Source organism: Triturus cristatus, chromosome 1_2, assembly GCF_964204655.1.
Source record: "Triturus cristatus chromosome 1_2, aTriCri1.1, whole genome shotgun sequence".
Taxonomy (NCBI): domain Eukaryota; kingdom Metazoa; phylum Chordata; class Amphibia; order Caudata; family Salamandridae; genus Triturus; species Triturus cristatus.
In genome coordinates this window covers 995,814,743-995,834,377 of record NC_140580.1, presented here as the reverse complement: position 1 = coordinate 995,834,377, position 19,635 = coordinate 995,814,743, and the positions used below count along the sequence as shown (strand labels likewise).

The following is a 19,635-nucleotide window of genomic DNA, read 5'->3' as shown; positions in this document are numbered from 1 at the left end:
AGCATGTGGGCAACGTCCCCATTATAATGACACCTAGTGGGAACATTGAACAACTCCACCAAAGGGAAGTTCACAAACAAATAAATACACATATTTTCCAGGTTATGACCTTTCAGAGCCAACCTCATACTATTTTAAATTGATTCCAACCCACTCAAAAAAGTATATGCTTAGTTAGACCAGGCTGATATAAGCGGCTTCATTTGTCGAACAACTGGCCCATAGGGATAATGATTATTTGAAAGACCATATTGATCTGAAATCCGTTTGGGGTACCAAACCCTGGCAGGTCCATGGTACAGAAACTCTATTTCAAGCCTGTTTGATTCCCACACAAATTATTTTTTCTAAATGAAACAGTCCAGCAAACTGCTTGTCTGGGATTGGCAAAAATCAAAGAACTGAATGCCTTGCAAATTTCTTCAGCTGCCCACTTTGATAATTGGGAATCTTATACAAGTTATACAGAAAACCAGCTAAATATTATGATACATAATGGTACATTTAATTAGTCATTTGCTTCTCCTGGTGGGTGGTTATTGTGGCCAGTAGACACTAACGGTTGTCACGCTTGTTTTGCACAGTTGCACCTCCGGTTTCAAACCCAGTAGACCCGACCCACGGTACTCAGTCACCCCATTCGAACATTATTACCACCTATTCACTGGGAAAATTATTTCAGCAATGGTTAGAACAGTCCACACTATTTGCAGTAAAACAACATCCTTCTTTCCTGTCCAAGTACATGAATTTCATCTGATTTTTTTGTTAGGTTAAAGTCCCCTCATTCCATAAGATTCCTATATGCAGCCTACAATGAAATCTGGAAATGGTCACAAATTGAACCTGCTGTGCGCTTGAAACAAATTGAGCAAAATAATTTGGATAAGGTACATGCTGTAGTAGACAACAGTATTTACAGGTTATCATCTCGTATTTATAATTTGAACAGCATTGTGTCATCTGTTATTGATATTGCACAAAACGATATGTCAACATTTTATCATGGTCAGAGTCAGCTCAGATCCATTATGCAGTTCATTTGGACATTTCAAACCCTTGAAAATGGACGTGTCTGCTGGCACGATTTGAATTGTACTGCTTTGCTTCTGCCTTTTAAATTAAAGCACACAACAATCAATGGCTATGAAAGACGCAACACATACGTGTTACATTTATAAAAATTAGAGACTGTCCCATTCGCTGTAGCCGAAATGCCTTCATTTTTTCTAGCGTGTTCAGTTGGTTTCCTTGTCTGCTGTTCCTCATTTGTTGCATTCTCATCCTATTGTTTACTGTTCCCTAATGGATGCTCCTTCTGCGGCTGCCTTGGACCTGTCATCGCTCCAACACTACCTTGAGCACATGCTTCAGCTCTTTTGCATGATTCCGTTACAGGCATAGGATGTGGATTGATGTCTAATATTCCTCCGTGTATATTTCACCTGGGTGCAACCTATTTTTCACTGCTTCTGGTGACCCTTCCAGTGGGCACTGGACGCATGTCTGCCTCTACAGATGCCTGCTGCCTTGGATCTTGAACTGCTGACGAGTCCCTTAGTGGCCCATTATCAAGACTGTTCCTTGCATTGACGACCTCTACAATATCCGAGTCTAGAGCAAATGGCTAACTGAAGTTTTTTTGCATCTGCACAGCGGTTGCTGGATAAAAGTTTCATTGAAACCAATGCAGGTTGCCCGGTGATCGTATCTGCATCTGTTGGAGCCAAGGATCATGCCTGTTCATTGGAACTTATGAACTGGGATGTAGACCTGGCTATCCAGGTGAATGCGAACCCCATCATGGAGTCTTTTGCCTCTAACATGGCTGCGTACATACTTACTGGGTCCCTCTGACTCGCATTAGTTGAATATATTTGCTTTCAAAATGTCATTTATTGGTCCGTGAAAGCCAGTGACATATAGTCCTAGCATCTGAATATGCTTATCCCTTGGTTTCTGTCACTCGCTAAGGTGCTTCCTTCCTGACATACAGGGCCTATTGCAGTTTTCCTTATGTTCGCTTCTGTACCACATTCTATTTTCACACAGAACCTGCAGTTGTTTTCTCATTCTCTTCTTTCCTGGGATGTAGTTGGGACAGCAGACCAGGTCAAACAACAATGTCCCTTGCTATTATGTTCAGTCAGGCACTTTCATCTAGACACAGCACAGAAATACAGCTGTTTATGAACATGTCATATAGGTATGCACATCACTGTGACAGAGTGAGAGCGATTTTTCCTGAGGGAAGATCACAACTGTACCTGAGATGTAATACATTCATCTGTATATGCTATGGTATGGGTTCCGCTTCTATACCTAGAGATATTTGCCGATATTCAGTTTGCTTCCGTAGAAGGGGAGGGGGGCTAGGTTGTTCTGTCTTATGTCAGGGCTTTTTATGATCTATGGTTTATTGACAATTCTGATGGTATTTTTCCTATGCAGTTGTTTTCTTATTGTTTTTTATTCTTATTAAACTGCATTTTAGAGCACAATAGTTTAAATAAACATTTTAAACTTCCTATGTGTCTCTTTTATATCTTATTGTGGATGAGTACGAGTGTGCGAAAGGGAGTGTCCTGTCACTGAGATCCCTGAGAAGGGTCGGCAGCATTGTGTTCTGGGGTGCTAATTCACTTGTTCCTCTGTTTGAGTAGGAAGACGAGTGAGACATTATAGCAAGTCGGATTCAGACTCTTGGTACTAAGGTGGTTTGGTGACTCAGCCCCTAACTCCTGATGTTCTGTGGTCCCAAGCATAGTTCTATTCCTGAGCAGAATCCCTGCAACAGGATGTGCCAATAAACGCTGCCCATAGTGCAGCCATCCCTCTTCTGGACCTCCCAGGAACTTAAAGGGTTTAGGTCTCAACTACCTAGCTCATAAGATTCGGGAATAGAACCGCCTAGAAAGAGTGGAGGAAGAAGGATGGATACCTGTACCTGAAACACCATAAGTGACAAAGACTGAATCCATCTTGTGAAGGGGAGTGGTTCTAGCCAAAAACGGGCATTGCTTTCTGAATATCTAAAGTATGTGATCTCTTTTTCCTCATCTGAGGAAGGATTAGGAAAAAAGACTGGTAAAATAATATCCTCCAAGCAGTGGAAAACAGAAGGAAGTTTCGGCAAGAACGGGGGACTTGCCCTGAGAACCATATTGTCTGGGAAGAATCTAAGGAATGGAGAGATGAAAAGCACTGCCACAATCTTATTAACTCCCCTCGATGAGCAAATGGTTACTAAGAAAGCTACTTTAGCCGATGGGAGCTTTAGGTCAGCTGTCCACAACTGTACGAATGGATGAACCTAAAGTGGTTGAGGACCACCAGTAAATTCCAGGAAGAGACAGGAGTGTGAATAACCTGTCTTCTGCGAAAGAAACTTCTCAACAGGAGGGCAGCTAAAGAAGCGATTGCATTAACTTCACCTCTAAAAGCCTGAATAAACATCCACTGATTTCTGATTGTAGATACTGCAAGACCCAGCAGAAAATTAAGGCTTCTGCTTGGTTCACTGGAAGTTGGAAAATGTCTCTATTCCCTACACCAAGCATTGAAATTACAATTTAGCCTAAAATTTTAGAGTGGAAGGGCTTCTTGATCGTTAAATGCTTTCCGCTACCTCTGCTGAACACCCCAGAGAAATCGGGCTCATCCTTTCAAGTGCCAAACTCTTCGGTTCAAACTCTGAAGGTTTTGTAGAGGTAGAAGAGGAAGACTTGGAGGGGAATGATGAATTAAAAACTGGCAGTGAGGTTGGACGACCTTCTGAAGGAGGAATTGATACTATATATATCCTTCACCATTCTGGAGCAATAACAAAGAACAACTTCTGCCAAATTCTCTTAATGTTTCCTGAAGACCCTGGTTATTAGCTGAAACAGAGGAAAGTAGTAAAGAGGTCCCCTGAGGACAACTGACTGACAGTGCATCTATTGCCCCTGCTTGACTTACGGGAACTATGCTAAAAACCTGGGTAAGGAGAGTGTGCTCCTCTGGTATGAAAAGAACCAACGATTGAGTACCGAGCTTCCTCAATCTCCTGAAATAGGAGACCGAAAAAGGTACACTGAGGATAGAAATATGAAAATCTCTGAGATTGGTAGGTCCATTCTGCTTCCATTAAAGTTATACTTCTGGGATTCTGCCCAAAGGCATATCTTCGTAAAAAGGAGATTAAAGGAGTGCACCTTAACTCCTGATAGATGGTGTAAGACCAGACCATCTGACTCTTGGTCTGAACACAAACCGCCTGTTGATGCTGAAGAGGGAGAAAGAATTGAAGTGCTCTGTGGACTGCAACCAATTTTTCCCAGTTGGATGGATTGCGCTGTCCTGATGGTTTCATTTGCCCTGAGCTGAGGCACCGTCGAGGAGTGCTCCCCATCCTATTTTGCTTGTTTAATTACTAGGGTTGGAGAAGAGAGAGAAATACCTCTGTACAAATGTTCTCAAAATTACCAATGAAGTTCTTCACAAAACCTTAGGGTCATGGAAATTAGAGTCTTGTAGTTAGGGGAAAAGCGACTTGAAGCGAAGAAGGTGGTGAAGCAGAGAGTATAGATTTAGACTGCCCCAGGGTAAAAGAGTCAAGGCTATCACCCCTTGACTTCAGTCAGATTCTCGCAGTGGCCTGAGTCCTTTGACAACAGATGATGCCGCAACAGAAAAACATGACCCAGGTTTGTCCGAAAGAGAGCCCCAAAACTTGAAGCTGTTGCATGGGAGACAGGTTTGATTTCTGGATATTGAGCAGTAATCTGTGATCATGGAGAAGTCTGCAACCTTGTGAATCTCCTGCTATGCCTTAGAAAAGGAGGCTTTTAGGAAATTGTACTGATAAGGGTAGACTTGAATACTTTTTGAATGCAGGATCCCCACCAGAGGTGTCAAGATGTTAATTAAAACCCTTGGTGCAAAAGCTAGCCTGAAAGGGAGAACTCGAACTGGTAATGTTTTCCCAGAATTGCAAACCGCAGATACTTCTGACAAAATAAATTGTATTAGAACATGTAGGTAAGCGTCAATCATTTCAGGGGAGGGTAGGAAGGCGCCCTTCCTGATTAGAGGAAAAATGGCTTGCAGGGATACCATCTTGACTCGTCTGTGTGGGATGAATCAATCAACATATTAAGTTTATGATCCTTTATTTCTTATTTTTTTATCCTCTCAAAATGAGGTGCGTCCAGATGGTTGCTAGTCATAAAGCCATACTTTGGACGGATGTGAAAAATGTCATCTACAATAGTCAAAATGAACTTTCCCCTCCAATTGGTGGCGCCCTGTAGTTCAAAGACAAAATTCAGTGTTCCTCCACGCTCATGGTTCCGCGATGAAATATGGCTTATAGACTAGCAACCATGTGGACGCACCTCATTTTGTGAGGATAAAAAAATCGTTAAAACACACGACCATACACAGAGGAATTAACAGAACTAAACAGTCCAGCCAAATTGTGAAGAATATTATTGATACCCCTGAAGAAGTATGAGAGGACGAAATGCGTTGGGTACGGTTCTTAACCGGTTATGAAGAAGATGAAAAATAAGCATAAAGGATCATAAACTTAATATGTCTGATGCTCTGTATTAAGAAAAATGTAATTTGTGTCACACTAAAGTGCTTTTGCTGAGCTCTTGCTCGATGTAAATCATTGGACTTACACAATGTTGGGTACTGAACCATTATGTATTGATTTATGAGTTAAGGGTTCCTTAACCTTGGGAAGTTTAGGGGATTTGAACTTCTGGTTCTGTGCACCAAAATTAGTTTTTGACTTTCCCCACAGTAGGATATGTGCGGTCCTCATTGTCTCAATCCATGTGGATCAGATAGTTACTAGTTCCACATAAGCTCTTTTCTTTTCGTGTTCTTTCATGTCCAAATCCAATTGACAAAGATCTATCTGAAAAGGATAATATAGTGCTGTTTTTTAATATGGTTTTTCAGCATATAAAAACAGATATAAACAGTATGCCATTAATTACTGCATGTAGCAGACATCACTTTTGTGGTACGTTAGCGGTATTGGCTGTAGAAGCTTCTAACACCATCAGTATCTGGCAACACCTCCCATATTGCACATTACTTTAGATGACATGTGGAGCTGATAATAAATAAGTTGTGAGTGGGCTCCAGATGTCTCTTGGGCATGATGACAGCAGCAGTTCTTCATCAAATATTTCCAGCGGCTCCTTTCAGTATGTCATATCAAGTAGCCATTGTTTGGGCTTAGGCGCTGATCTCTTGCCCCAGTGTTTAGCCACTCTACGTTTTGCCAGTAGCAGTGCCATTGCCACAAATTTGCAAAGTGTGGGTTGTAGCTGTTTGACAAAGCAGAGCAAGCACTTCTGAGGGTACAGTTCGCTTGCTCCATTACCATGGCTGAGAGGTCTGACCCCCTGTACCAACTACCTAACTGGGCCACACAGCTAGGACAAAAGTAAAAAGTCTGCTTCCACTGCCCCACAGCGTGAGCAGTTCGCGTCACCCCGTAACTAATATTGAAGCAGCCTAACGGGTGTAATACGTTTGTTGTAGGTATTTGAAATCAATAATTCACAAGTTGCAATTTGGTGTGAGCATTCCTGTTAGTCTGCAATAGCATCCCCATTCCTCCACCGTCAAGGGTGTTTCAAGAGTGCCATTCCATCTATCTAATGCTGAGTTCTGGGCTTCTAGGCTTTTTGCTGGTCGCTTTGGGCTGCATTGTATAATATTGTGATGAGATGCCTGCTTGTGGGGCTAGTTAGCAAACTTTGTCGCACGGAGGGTTCCGTCAGGAAATAGGGATACAGCTCTCTCAGAGCAGCCATGAGGCGATAGTATGTGAATGTCAGTAGCGGTGTCTTTTGCGCGGAATGTCTGCCAAAGTAAAAAACTGCCCAGCTGGGTACACATCCACTAAAGTTTTTAGCTTAGCCCTATCAAACATAGCGAGCATGCCAGCCTCATGGGTGACCGATATGGCTATGATATTTCAGGGGTAGTGCCGGGGCATACAAAGGCAGCTTCGTAGCACGCGCGCCTAGCATTCTCCATGCCTTCGTGGTACAATGAATAGTGTTTATCTTCTCCCTAAGCACATCTGTGCGTCTGTGTCAGAATGGCGTTGTGTGGAGTAGGGTGAGCACCATTGAACTCCACTGCTGAGTGTGGCATGTATGCGTGAGGCCTGTACTAATAATGTGCGATTTGCGGCTGAGCACATAAGTAGTAGAAATATAGGTCTGGTGCAGCAAAACCTCCTGAGTGTACGAGAGTGTCATTGTGTCCCAGCTGATTCTGTGCAGCTTCCTTGCCCAAGCTAGTGTTATCATATGTGACTTGACAGTTCTTAAGAATTGCTGAGGCAGCACTATGAGGATGTTAGTAAAAAGGTAAAGAAATTTGGGGAGCACAATCATTTTATTGATCACCACTCGGTCTACCAGTGATGGGGGCATTCTGGACCATCTAGTCGCCTGCACCTCTAGTTTTGACACCGCCTTCCCGTAGGTCTCGCAGCCCCCCAAGTCTAGGTTTCTATGGATCCAGTTCCCCAAAATTTTGACTGAGTCTGTACTCTATTCCACAGGAAAGTCCGATGAGTGAGGTTGCATGCTTGGAGTCAGGGGAAATACAGCCGATTTTGACCAGTTTATACTGCTGCCGGAGTACCATTCAAAATGAGTATAGGTGCTAGGTGCAGGATGGGGTTGTGAACGTACAACAATATATTGTTCACATACAGGGAGACAGTGATGGGTCTCACCCCAAAGTGCAGAGCGGAGTTTGCATACCCTTGACGGAGCACGCATGCTAGGGTTTCAAGGACGAGCATAAACAAAATTGGAAACCGGGGACAGCCCTTATGTGTACCTCTGCACACAGGTAGTGTCTCTTACGTGTGTCTATTGACATGCACCCTTGCCACTCTGTCGGTGTACAGCAGCCGTACCCAACTTAAAAAAGTCTCAGGCATGCCCATGTGGCTTAGCATTGTGAACATGTACGTCCACTCAAAGGCTTTACCGGCATCCAATAGTACCACCTCCATGGAAGGGTCAAGTTGATGCAGCAATTTAAATAATGTTCAAAGGTTGTGCGCTGTGGAGCGGTTTGGTATAAAGCCTGATGATCTGGCAGGACCAAATTAGTCATCAGCTGTTACAGCCTAGAGGTCAGTATTTTTGCCAGTATTTTGGTATCTGTATTTTTCAGCAATAGTGACAGATAGGAATCACAATATTCAGGTTGCTTGTCGGGCTGGAATCACAATATTCAGGTTACTTGTCGGGCTTTAATAATGTGATAAGTAGGGCTTCAAGGAGAGGGGGGGATTCCTTTCTTGAGGTATGCCTCTTCATACACTGCATGAATATGCAGCGCCAGTTGAGGTGCATATTCTTGATAAAATTTGCCTGTAAGGCCATCCTGGCACTGTGCTTTGCCATTGGGAAGTAAGTGTTTAGCCTTTTTCAGTTCCTCCTCCGTCAGAGGTTGCACTAGATATTATCACTGACCCTGGGATAGCCACGCTTGGGCTACATGGTCCAGGTACTCTGCGATCTCAGCCCTTGTTGCCGAACCCATGGCAACGTAGAGACGCACATATAAGTCTGAGAAGGCGGTTAAAATAGCCGGTGTGCTATATTTATTCCCCCCTCAGTGTAGCTACATGCCCAGATGGATTTCAACCGACCCCCAGACTGCGGCCCAGGCGGCCTCCCTCTGCATATGCTTTTGCCACATGATGCTGGCAGAGGTTTTGCAGCTCACTTTTCTGCCATATAGTTTTAGTTCGTAATTTGCTCTCTGACGGCGGCGAGGGTGCTAGGTTAGGGTGCAGCCTCATAGTCGTGCTCTGATGTGCGAAGTGTGTTTTCTGTCTTGTGCTATTATGTACGGATGTCGCGTAAGACTCCATCCTGTGTGCTTATGCTAATCCCCCTGATTGTGACATTAAATGCCTCTCAAACGGTATCCGCCCCCTCTACGGACCCTGTGTTTAAAAAAAAAAAAATCTGTTATGGCTGATCACAAGCCCACCTAGTATTCATGGTCCAGTAGCGCTGTTGCCTGAAATCTCAATGCAAATTGTGTTGGGATATGTGTGGGGATGGTCACTGTCAACTTAACTGGGGCATGGTCCGACAAGGTCTTGGCAAGATGCTGGAGATCTACTGCCAAGGTATTTACCTTCTGGCTCACTAGCCAGTAATCCAGACGGGACCACAAGCCATGGATCGAAGAGGCAAATGTCGGGGTTTCTTAATCTCCATATGTCCACCAGTCTGTATTCCTCTAAGCCCTCATATAGGACCCTGGTGGAGTGTCTGCCATGCCAATCGGATCGTGCTGACCAATCTTGCAACAGGTCTAAATTTGTATTAATGTCTCCACCCCATACGATGGTGGATGGTTGCATGGAGTGCAGTATATTCCAAAGCTGAGTGTAAAATTTGGGGTCGTCCGTGTTAGGTCCAAATGTTTTCACTAGGGTCACCAGTGTGCAACACATGCTACCCTCCGTTATTGCATATCTGCCTTGATCGTTGATCTCAATGTGAGTGACTGTGAAAGGGACTCCTCTTTTGATTAATATCATCACGCCCCTAGAGTATGAGGCATTAGAATAGGCAAGTTGAGTTGGACGCCCACTTTGTGCCATGTCAGGTGCGTCTCTTGGAGGAGGAGGATTTGAATGTGGTGCCTGTCTAAGTAGACTAGCACCTGGCATTTTTTACTGGGGTTCTTTAGCCACCGTACGTTCCAAGTTAGAAGGGATGTATGTATGGGTGGTTGGGCCATGATAGCATATTGTATATGCCAAAAAAGTTGTACTGCATTTTGAGGAATTTATGGCCATATAGATATTGGCGGTTAACAATGTTACATCTTTACCAACAGGAGCACAAAGCATTAATTCCTCCCCCCTCCCACTACAGAATCCCTAGAAACACAAAAGATATAATCATAAACAAAATATGATTCACCAGCATGCACTGGTATAACACAGTAGACAATCATGTGGGGTGTATCCTCGTAGGGGCAGCCAGAGTTCAGTAACCCACCCGATGGACGGGGTGGCCAGGAGACACATTAGGTACCGGTTATTAAGATCTTTTTTGTTGGAGCATTGAACCAGGCAGTATTAGGAAAAGTTTGGGGGCTCTGAGCCAAGGGTCAAGCCAGTATCAGACTAGTTGAGAGGTGCTGCAAAGTATTTCACGGGGGCATGCAAGGAGATCATAGACCAATGTCTCCATGTCCACCCGTTTAGATCTCCATGTTACATATTTGGCCCCATGGCTCAGTTGCTTCTTGGGCAAGCAAGATCTAGTGCTGTGGAATGTATGACAGACAATGGACACCTTTGGTGTTGGTGTTCTCATCTACTTAATTGGTCACATTGTCAATCCTGACATGTGGTTGCTCATGGTGGTGGGAAAGGTTTTTAATGAGTTCCATCACCAGTTTTGGCATTGTGAAGGTTTTCGTGGGCCCACAATGATTTGTGCACAAGCAGCCAGGTAAAGCATCACGTAGGGTATTTACTTCTTTTGGGGGATTCTTTTTGATTGGTAAGAATTCTTTGCGGGCTGCTTTCACCGTCGCTGTAAAGTCCGAATAGAATGCCACACAGTTTCCCTGATAGTTGATGTCTTTCTTTTCACGATACAGCTGGAGCACTGTATTACAACAGTTTATAGCTTGGCTGAAATGGAGCGTGAAGCGGCTCCAGGGGACAGTCCCGGTGCTAGGGATCTGTGTACCCTCTCCACCACCAGCAAGTGCAACAGGTTGTCAGAACTAAAGATGTTTTTTAGCATGGTTTCTACATACAGTTCCACCTTGCCAGTGTTTTTCAACTCCAGGACCCCTGTGATATGTAGGTTGTTACGGTGCGAACGCGCCTTCAGATCTTCGTTCTCACCCTATATTACTGCCGGCACTTTCTCTATGTTCAGGCGTTCCGTGTTCAAGTGCATGTTGTCTTCTGTCACTGAGATGCGTTGTTCCGCCGCCATTATTCACGCCGTCTGTTTATCCAGCTTGGTGGTCGGGACATCCATGCACAAATTCAGGGTACCTAGCTTACCATCAAAGGATTGCAAATTCTGCTGCATGGCACGTAGTGTGGTTTCAAGGGCCGATGTTCTTTGACCTGGAGCATCCTTTTCTTGATCAGTGGTGACAGTCTACGGGGTTGGTAGTCCGTCGCTCCACAAACGTGAGGCATGGTTGGGTTCTGTCCTTTTAATCCATTGGGAGCAGCAAGGGCTGTTAAGCAGCCACAGGAACAATCCCTGAACTTCCAACTCCCCTCCTGGATCCCCTGGTTAAAAGGCACCGCAGTGTTGCCATGCGCTATTTGCACCACTCACCCCTCAACGCTACCGCCGCACTGCGTGACTCAATGTGTCACAAGAGTTGTACACTTCTCGGGTGGTAGGCGCATCCCGCAATTAGCGATCCTCAGCGACGCAGCATGGGCCCGCAGTGCCCACGCTAGCACCTCCAGTATGGAATGCCCGGGTGGCAGATACAGGTTAGTGATAGCACAGGGTGCCCTCACCTTCTCCTAAAGCAGCGCCCAAGATGTTTAGGCACACAGCAGCACTCACACCCAGGACAGAGGGGCCAGGGATATCCCATCTGCTGGAAGCCCCGCTGCCCGACAGTGGCCTCCGCAGATCCAAAGCACCCAGATTTGTGCTGCCGGCAGTGTTCTTGTTTGGCGCAGTACGCAAGGGGTGTCAGGGCCTTCCTCCAGCTGCTCACGCCGATTAACACCACCCCACTCTGCACATGAGGCCTCTCGGTCTGGGCCACCTAGTGCCAGTGTTTTGTGCTCCTGGCCGATCGTAGGCCGTCACCCGCCATTCTGTGCATCACTGCAGGGCAGTGGTAGCTCAGTTGTAGCGGGCCTATTGGGCAAAGGGCCACCTCCGATTGTCGCTGGTACTGCAGTCGTATCACACACAGGCAGCAGCAGCACAAGAGCAACCCACCTCTGCAGTCCGCTCACTCGTAGCCATCAACCTCCTCAGCCCAAAGCAGCGCCATAAGTCACATCCAACGGGTTCCGCCTTAGCGGCAACATCCACTTGCGCAGCTATGGGGCTGAGGGCTAGTGGCAGTCAGATAGCCTCAGCTGTGCCTCACATGGCTGCCATTTTGATCTCTGCTGCCGCACATACGGCTCGGCAGTCGTGGGCTGTATTGCAGCTATTGCTTGGTTGTAGGGTCAGATTTTCTGCCCGCGGTTTGCACATGTCTCTCCGTGCCTGGATCGCCTTTTGCAGGAGGGTCAGGTGCCAGATGACAGGATAATTGCTGGATTGAGGCTCACAGATGGGCGAGCTGCACTAAAGTGTGTCCATCTTGCTGTGGGCTCTTTAGCATCCCACGATGTGATGGAGTTGATGGAAGACACATCACCAACCACAAGGACATCCTGGGTATGAAAGTTTTTCACCCAACCTGAGGGTGTGTCAATTTAAAATCCAGATAGCATTTTGCACTCTGTGCAACAGGGCATTGTCTTCCTGGAGCCAATATTCTTTCGGCACTATCACCTTAATTAAGCACGTTCAAGTGCGGCACCCACACACTTGTTCAAAGGGGTGGTTAGTGGATAAATTGTTTCCCAGATGACCCAAGCAGCTGTGGCAATTGAATCAGCTACTATGCCGCCGATTGCTGCGGTTTTTAGAGCTCCTCTCTTAATGATGCAAAGAAACATTTCTTTGCTTTTATATAACTAGTGTGCCCTGGTTTATGCTCCCCATTCTGAGGCTGACTGGTCTGTTGAGGCGTATTAATAGACCTATCTTATTTAATGTTTTTTTTCTTCTTTTTGCCAGTTTAATAATTTTGAGTACATTTTGTGTCTTTTTGAAATCTGTGCCTAGAGTAAGGGAATATATACATAAATAAATATTTTTATACCTTAACCATGTGTCCCAACCTCAATGCGCAGAGTCAAACAGAACTTCCATCCCTATTATTATGCAATAAGGTTTGTGTTTATAAGTGTGTAATAGGTTCTATATTTGCATGATAAAGTTTTTGACGTGATATTGACCATTATAAATAGGTAGCTGCTTAGTGCATGGCAACTGGCTTATTGGTATATAATGGTGGTGTGTCGGATATATCTACCAACATACACGAAGTACAAATGTATGTGCTTGGATATATGATGATAGTTCTGTTGACGTTTAATTGTGGCTATGTCTCCTCTGTTGTAACTGGAGTTAGCTTGCATTGTGATGTATTCAGCCCATCGATTATTTTGCCTCTCTCTGCAGTTGTGCTACATAGGAAGGCACTGGACCCATACCCCTTCATAGCCCTAAGGCAAAGCCATAGAGGGAGTTAATTAATCCCCATACCATTGGACAAGGCAGAGGTAAAATGTGATTAGCCTCCTGATCCCTGCAAGGCTTGAGAAGATGTTCTGAGGCAAAAGTCATCCTTTTTTTGTTTCCTCACTTGTCAAACAAGCTGTGAAGAGATGGTTGTAAGTGGGAGGCATTTCAGGGCCACTTCTGAATAATGCAGCAACAAATCTCTTTGTCAGTGCTACTTTTGAGTTTTGATTTATTTTGTTTCTGGATATGTTTATGTACATGCGAAGGTCCAATAGATCTGTGGGAGCCCACGTGGGTATTTACTTGAAAATATACATCGTTTGACATAAGCACTCTACACTCACAATTTGCTTTATGTCCCCAAACTGACTGAACAGATTTTCAGCAAACTAAGAAAAGGCACCACATAGTTGAAAAGCCACAATGCCCTAGACATTTTTGGTGACCATCCTTTTTGGCGTACTGTGCAGAGAAAACATCTCTATGGAAATGTAAAGGCAGGAGAAAATTAATGTGGACGCCCCTCTCCCCCTTATAACACTTGTAGCATTAGAATGATCTGCCACATATTTGACACCAGATATCCTTGTATACGTTTGGTTGGGTAGGTGAAAGAGATAATAAGGATGCAGAAAAACAGATTTCCGAAGGAGAGGCATCAACCTCAACTACACAGTCATGGCTGCTCCTCCGTGAATGTGTGTGTGAGTCAGGGCCGGACTGCCAATAGTGGGCACCAGGTGTTTTGCTGGTGGACCGGAAGGGTGGGTGCCGGTTTTGGACCGTTGGGGACTTTTTTTGTTACTGTGGGACGGTTTTGCAGCAGTATTGCCCCCCTGTAACAAAAGTACAGTTTCCCACCAGCACCCCCTCCACACGCTGCCCTCTCCCCTCCCAGGCCAGTCCGACGTAATTGCCAGGGCTGGTTTGGTTCCCAGTCCCTCTCTGGTGTGAGTGTAGATAGATAGATTTTTTGTACTGAAAGAAACAAAGGCTTAAGAGTCATAATATTTAGGTTTTGAAATTAAATTAATGTTTAAAAATCAAACACACCCTGTTCTAGTTCAAGGAGTTAACTGTCGGGTAAGCCCTGGAAGCAAGTTCAAGTTTGTTTTTATTTATGATATGGAACTCCGTAGAGGTTCCCATAAAACGTTATTCAAAATGCATACTTTTGACATAAACAGAGGAACATATATAAAGTCGAATCCTTAGAGAACATAAAGGCCAACACAGCATAAGATCCAAATACTATATATGCCATATAATTAATACAGGTTTAAAATGCGCTTAGAAGAGTTAAAAGCGCTATCAAAAAGTATTTCTTTGGGAGGTACATAAAGTGACTCTAGTACATATGGGCAGAGGTTATAAACAACAGGCATATAAATATGTCAGCCAATTTCAGCAACAGAGTGGAAATGCAGAGCAGGCATGACGAGCAAAGTTAAACATTTGAAATCATTTCAACATAGGTAGGATTCATTCAGCCAGAGTGCCCATAGTACATCTTTAAAAATCACTTTAAAAAAAAATCATAGCCTGAAAATAGTGTAAGCCCTGTAAGCAACCATGATTGTGCATGTTGAAAGTTACAGGGTGTGCCGTTTACAAGTCACTAAAGTTTAGGGTGCCTAGATTTCTCCCTGTTAAACAAGATAACGGCTGAGTGCATTTAATGTATGTTGCAGAGGTATGTTTAAATGTAGGTTGCATAAGTTATAGTTAGCTCACTGAAATAATACTGGCACATTTCATGGTTTTTTAGTTTTTAAACATTAGTTTTTAAATCATTCAACACTTAACAATAACATTACTTTAACAGTTGTCATTTTCAGTAAATTTCTAGATGTTTTCTTTATTGTAAGGGAAGATAAAGTTACCATACCTACTTTAACATCTCCGTAACCTTTGTTTTTTAAATATGTATTATGAAAGCAATACCGTGTTAGGCTTAAGAGTGCTGCATTGCAAGCACAATGTTAAATTTCTCCATAAGCCCCTCCGAGAACAGGCAAGGGTAAGGCAATATGTATGGATAAGAGCAGTATTCTGTGCTTGCAATTTGCCAGTTTTCTGACCAGTTTGCTGTGAATACCCATCACGTGTCGAGTGCAGTGACATTAGTGGACCATAGCATGTAATTAGGCGCAATTATCGCTTCCTTTGTTTGTCCTTAGTGTCTTGTGTCAAATTGTCCACGTATATGTTGTAAATAATCTTCGTTGTGTACCTTAGGACCTCTTGAACCTTGCAGCATAATCATATTATTTCCGGCAGGAACATATCATCGGCATTGAATGTATGCATACTGGTATTTGAATGAATGATGTTAGGTATGAAAGCCTAGGACCCCCTTCAAGGGGCAGTTATAAGGCTGAAACATGTTGACCCATTAGATGTGGGGGCAATAACCACTCCCATGCATCCTATTTGTTTTTATTCTTCGTGTTGCCCTTCCACTAATAAAAGGAAAAATCATTGGGATGGTAATTTAGATTTTTACCCATTCACACTGGAACCCTTTCTTCACTCCCTGTCAAGCACAGGGAGCCCACTCGCCACTAGAAGATTCAATCAGGCTGGCCGATGATGAAGCATAACACCCAGCATGGAATGTGAGGCCATGCCTTACAATGTCTTGTAATTCCCTGGCCCTGTGTATATCCAAAACATAAGTGGACTACAGGGTCCCCAACATAAGTCATTTCCAAAATAAGAAACCTGACAAACTTTCGACAGTGTGGTCGTGTTTTCTACTTTGTGATTTATAGTGTATTTTGGGAGGACCCAAATGCAGATAGCCCAAGCCTCCCTTTTGTTCCTCTGAACCCCTGTTTCACAGAGGGTATCATTGGTAGTATCCTTTGTAAATTTCATATTCATTAAAAAAATATGTATCGCCATCGACGACAAACATCACTGGTATGTAACATCTGCGAATGGAATATAAATTATTTCTACATCCACATTTTCCAAAGCAAAGGTAGATTTCGTGTTTTTTAAATATCGGATATTTCTCCTTTCTTAACAAATGATCTCAATTTTGAAAAATGTAATTTCTTTACAGTCGTATTACATTCAGATTATTAAATGAGTAGATTATTGAACATAAAATACTCCAAATAAGTAGTATCGACTTACAGCATTTAATGTTCGTCCACCAAGGCAGAAAATGTTGTCTCCTATGGTAGCCATGCCATGATCGCAGCGTGCAAATGTCATGTTATGGTTTAAAACCCATCTCCGTAGTCGCGGGAGATAACTGTGTAAATTGCTTGAAGCTTTGCCTGAGGAAAAACCTCCTTCAAAAAAAGAAAAAGTGTTATGTTGATTCATGTCATTGACAGAAGGTTTCAATGCATTACATTTATGGAGAAAGGATGAGGGGAGATGAAAATATTAGACAGTGCAGTCTGTTCAAAACCTGTAGTGTGTGAGTAATGTAAGATTCTACACATGGACTGAAACCTATCACCGGATATTTTATCTTGCATCATATATTATGCTATACATTTCTTGTAAATGATGGTGTGCTGGTATCTGCACCTCAGTGTTTTGGTATCTGCACCTCAGTGTTTTGGTGAAGTCACTAGAAATATTTCCCCGTTGGTTGTATGGAGCTTTGTTAGTCGGCTTGAAGTGCTGTGAGGGAGTAAACATTAGAAATACATTCCAATTTGTGAAGCCAATGCGCCTCCAAAATAAGGACCAAGAAACACTAGTTTTGATTCATTTAGTTTATTTTAGGATATTAATCCAGCCAGAATATATGCAGAATAAAAATAAATTAATCAAATACAGTAATATAGCTTGAAGGCTGAAATGTGCCAGTAGGTTAAATCGTAATAGACATAAGATAGTAACAGCCTCAATACATATAAAGCAGATTGTCGCAATAAGGTGTTTCATATAGAAACCTACCTTTTCTAGTCTAAACATAGGATAAGGGCAGAGTTTGTGATCTTGGGTTCCTATCCAATGACCATAGAAGCTGTCAGCTTAGAATAGAACCTTTGTAGAAGATAAGGAAAATAAGAGACGTGATCAGCATGAAGCTCACTCACAGGGAAAAGCCCAGTTCTACAATCCAGGGAAAGTCTGTCTAACTTTAAGGCCAATTAAATGTAGCAGCAGTTTCAAACACATCCATATTTCCTTTCACACCACCAAGAACCAAGTTGCTGAACATGAGGGTAGTCAACCAACTCCCTAAGTTCCCATCCTTGAGCTTCCCACCACCCTGGCATGCAATAAACAGAAGGTGTCCTTTGACCATTCTTTTCTCCGAGATCGTTGCCAACTTCCTCCCTGCAGCCCTCTCTATGTGTTGTCTAATACAAATAATAAGTCTTTCTCTAGCTAATGAGAAACATAACACACCGGCCATGAATAAACTAGGGTTTCCATAGCCGGTAATGCCAGGAGGACACGTACTCAGTACGTGCTTCCTTTTTTCTAATGTGGTGCATTTTGAGACTTGAAGTATGCATTCACTTCCATACCTTGCTGTAGTGCAGAGTTCTTCAAACTTTCTTACTCTGAGCCCCCCTAAGCAACATTTTTTGTGGTCGGGCTCCCCTCCAAAACTTTGTCAAGGATTGGGGGACATGGCTGCGTGCAGGGAGCGGGGCTTATGAGATGATTTCAGGAATACTTTTTCTATAGCTTATGAACTGCACTAAATATGAGACTTATTAAACCGCAATGCATCAAACAAAAACAGATATTTTCCCAAACAAACTGCTCCCTATAATTGGGCTGTTGTGAGACCCTCACACTCTTTGACACCAATGTAACTATACCTGCTGCACTAATAACTGCCGTCCTGAATAGCAGGCTATCTCGCCCTGCATCTTTTACCTGTTCCCCACCATGACGGATCATCACCTTGGTCCTAATGCTTGAAAGGAAAATAAGCTCAGATGCCCCTTTTTTAAAGGTAGACAGTCATAACTGTGATGCAGTGGGCCCCTTAAATCCCTGGGCCCCAGTCCTGCTGCTTCAGCTTCCATAATCATAACCAGCAGTGGCCACTTACGCACTTGGCAGCAGTACCAGCTTCACTAATGAATATACCTTTAAAAAAAACGGTTATATTCTCCTCTTCTTTGGGGTATCTCTCTGAAGAAGCTGTCTTTGGCCATTTGTCAACACAAAAATAAGTCCCCATACGGTGCTCCCTAATCTGGGCCTTCTCTTTGACAATATCTATCAATCTCGCTCCTTTCCTCGGTCTCCTAAACCATTACTGTGAGGCCCAAGGGATCGAGAGGATTAGGGCTCTGGATCTGAATACTACCTTGCTGGCCTACCCCCTGCCACCCCATGGACTCAGCTTTCACAATGCCCCTGAATGGTTAATACTGATTGTGAGATACCTCTGCCTGAAATCCTAGGGTGTGGTGGTGGTGCAGAAAGTTAAAAAAGAAACCAGCCTTCTTACCAGCCAATAAATGATTAAGTCACTTAAAGCCAGGGCCACTGGAATTATGAGTTTCTGCAGCAGCAGTGTTTTCCACATAATTATCAATTTACTACATTTGCTACATAATCTGCAGATTTCAACAAAAAAAACTTGATTCTAGCTCAAACGGAACAAAAGTTACTTAAAGCTTGACAACTTGTTCTGGAGCAGTGGAAGGCCCTTTGCAAAGATTGACTGGTAATCTTGTAGATGCTTACTGCTGTATTTGGGTGTTAAATTGGTACTTATGAGGTGAAATATTTTCCCTGACAGCATTACCTTGAGTTAAAATGACAAAATAATGAAGTAATGCTAACGACAAAATGTGGCGCATTGTGCCGCATATTTTAGCTTTTCTTGCTGCAGAATTTAGTCAAATCTGCTGCATAACGTGGTCCTCTTCTACTGAATAATTTCAGTGGCTCTGCTTAAAGATTCATGGTGGCAAAGATGTATTCTTTTTGAGATGTAATGCGAGAGTATTATCAGTTGAGATCTGGAATAGTGGAGACACTTAAAAAAATGTCTGCATTAGATACAGTTTGATTACTTATTACTAAAAAGTATATTTTGTAAGAACTTGTTTTATCTCAATCACTGCACCCTTTTGCAATAGCCCAGATTGGAGCATGTAAATACCGTTTTAAAATAATGACTTACATATTCACAGTGCTTTCTGCAACAGGCTGGGACCTCATAGCACATAAAAACAGGGCCAATGGAATTATGCGGCAGGAGAAGGCCAAATCAAGCAGCATGATTAACTAAAGTCTGCAGCAAGCAAAGGCTAATTACGCTGCA

The 19,635-nt window shown here is 43.4% G+C and overlaps 2 protein-coding genes across 2 annotated transcripts in view; one reads left to right on the top strand and one right to left on the bottom strand.

Annotated features, from left to right (window-relative positions):
• The window catches only part of DPP7 (dipeptidyl peptidase 7), a 1,979,246-nt gene that overhangs the window by 1,165,466 nt on the left and 794,145 nt on the right, over window positions 1-19,635 (top strand). The window lies entirely within an intron of this gene.
• LOC146868560 (kelch-like protein 13) overlaps window positions 1-19,635 on the bottom strand; it is a 389,849-nt gene that overhangs the window by 121,673 nt on the left and 248,541 nt on the right. Inside the window, exon 3 of the mRNA XM_085611273.1 lies at window positions 16,512-16,672. Coding sequence (XP_085467399.1) covers window positions 16,512-16,672 — 161 coding nt within the window. The remainder of the gene's footprint in view (window positions 1-16,511; window positions 16,673-19,635) is intronic.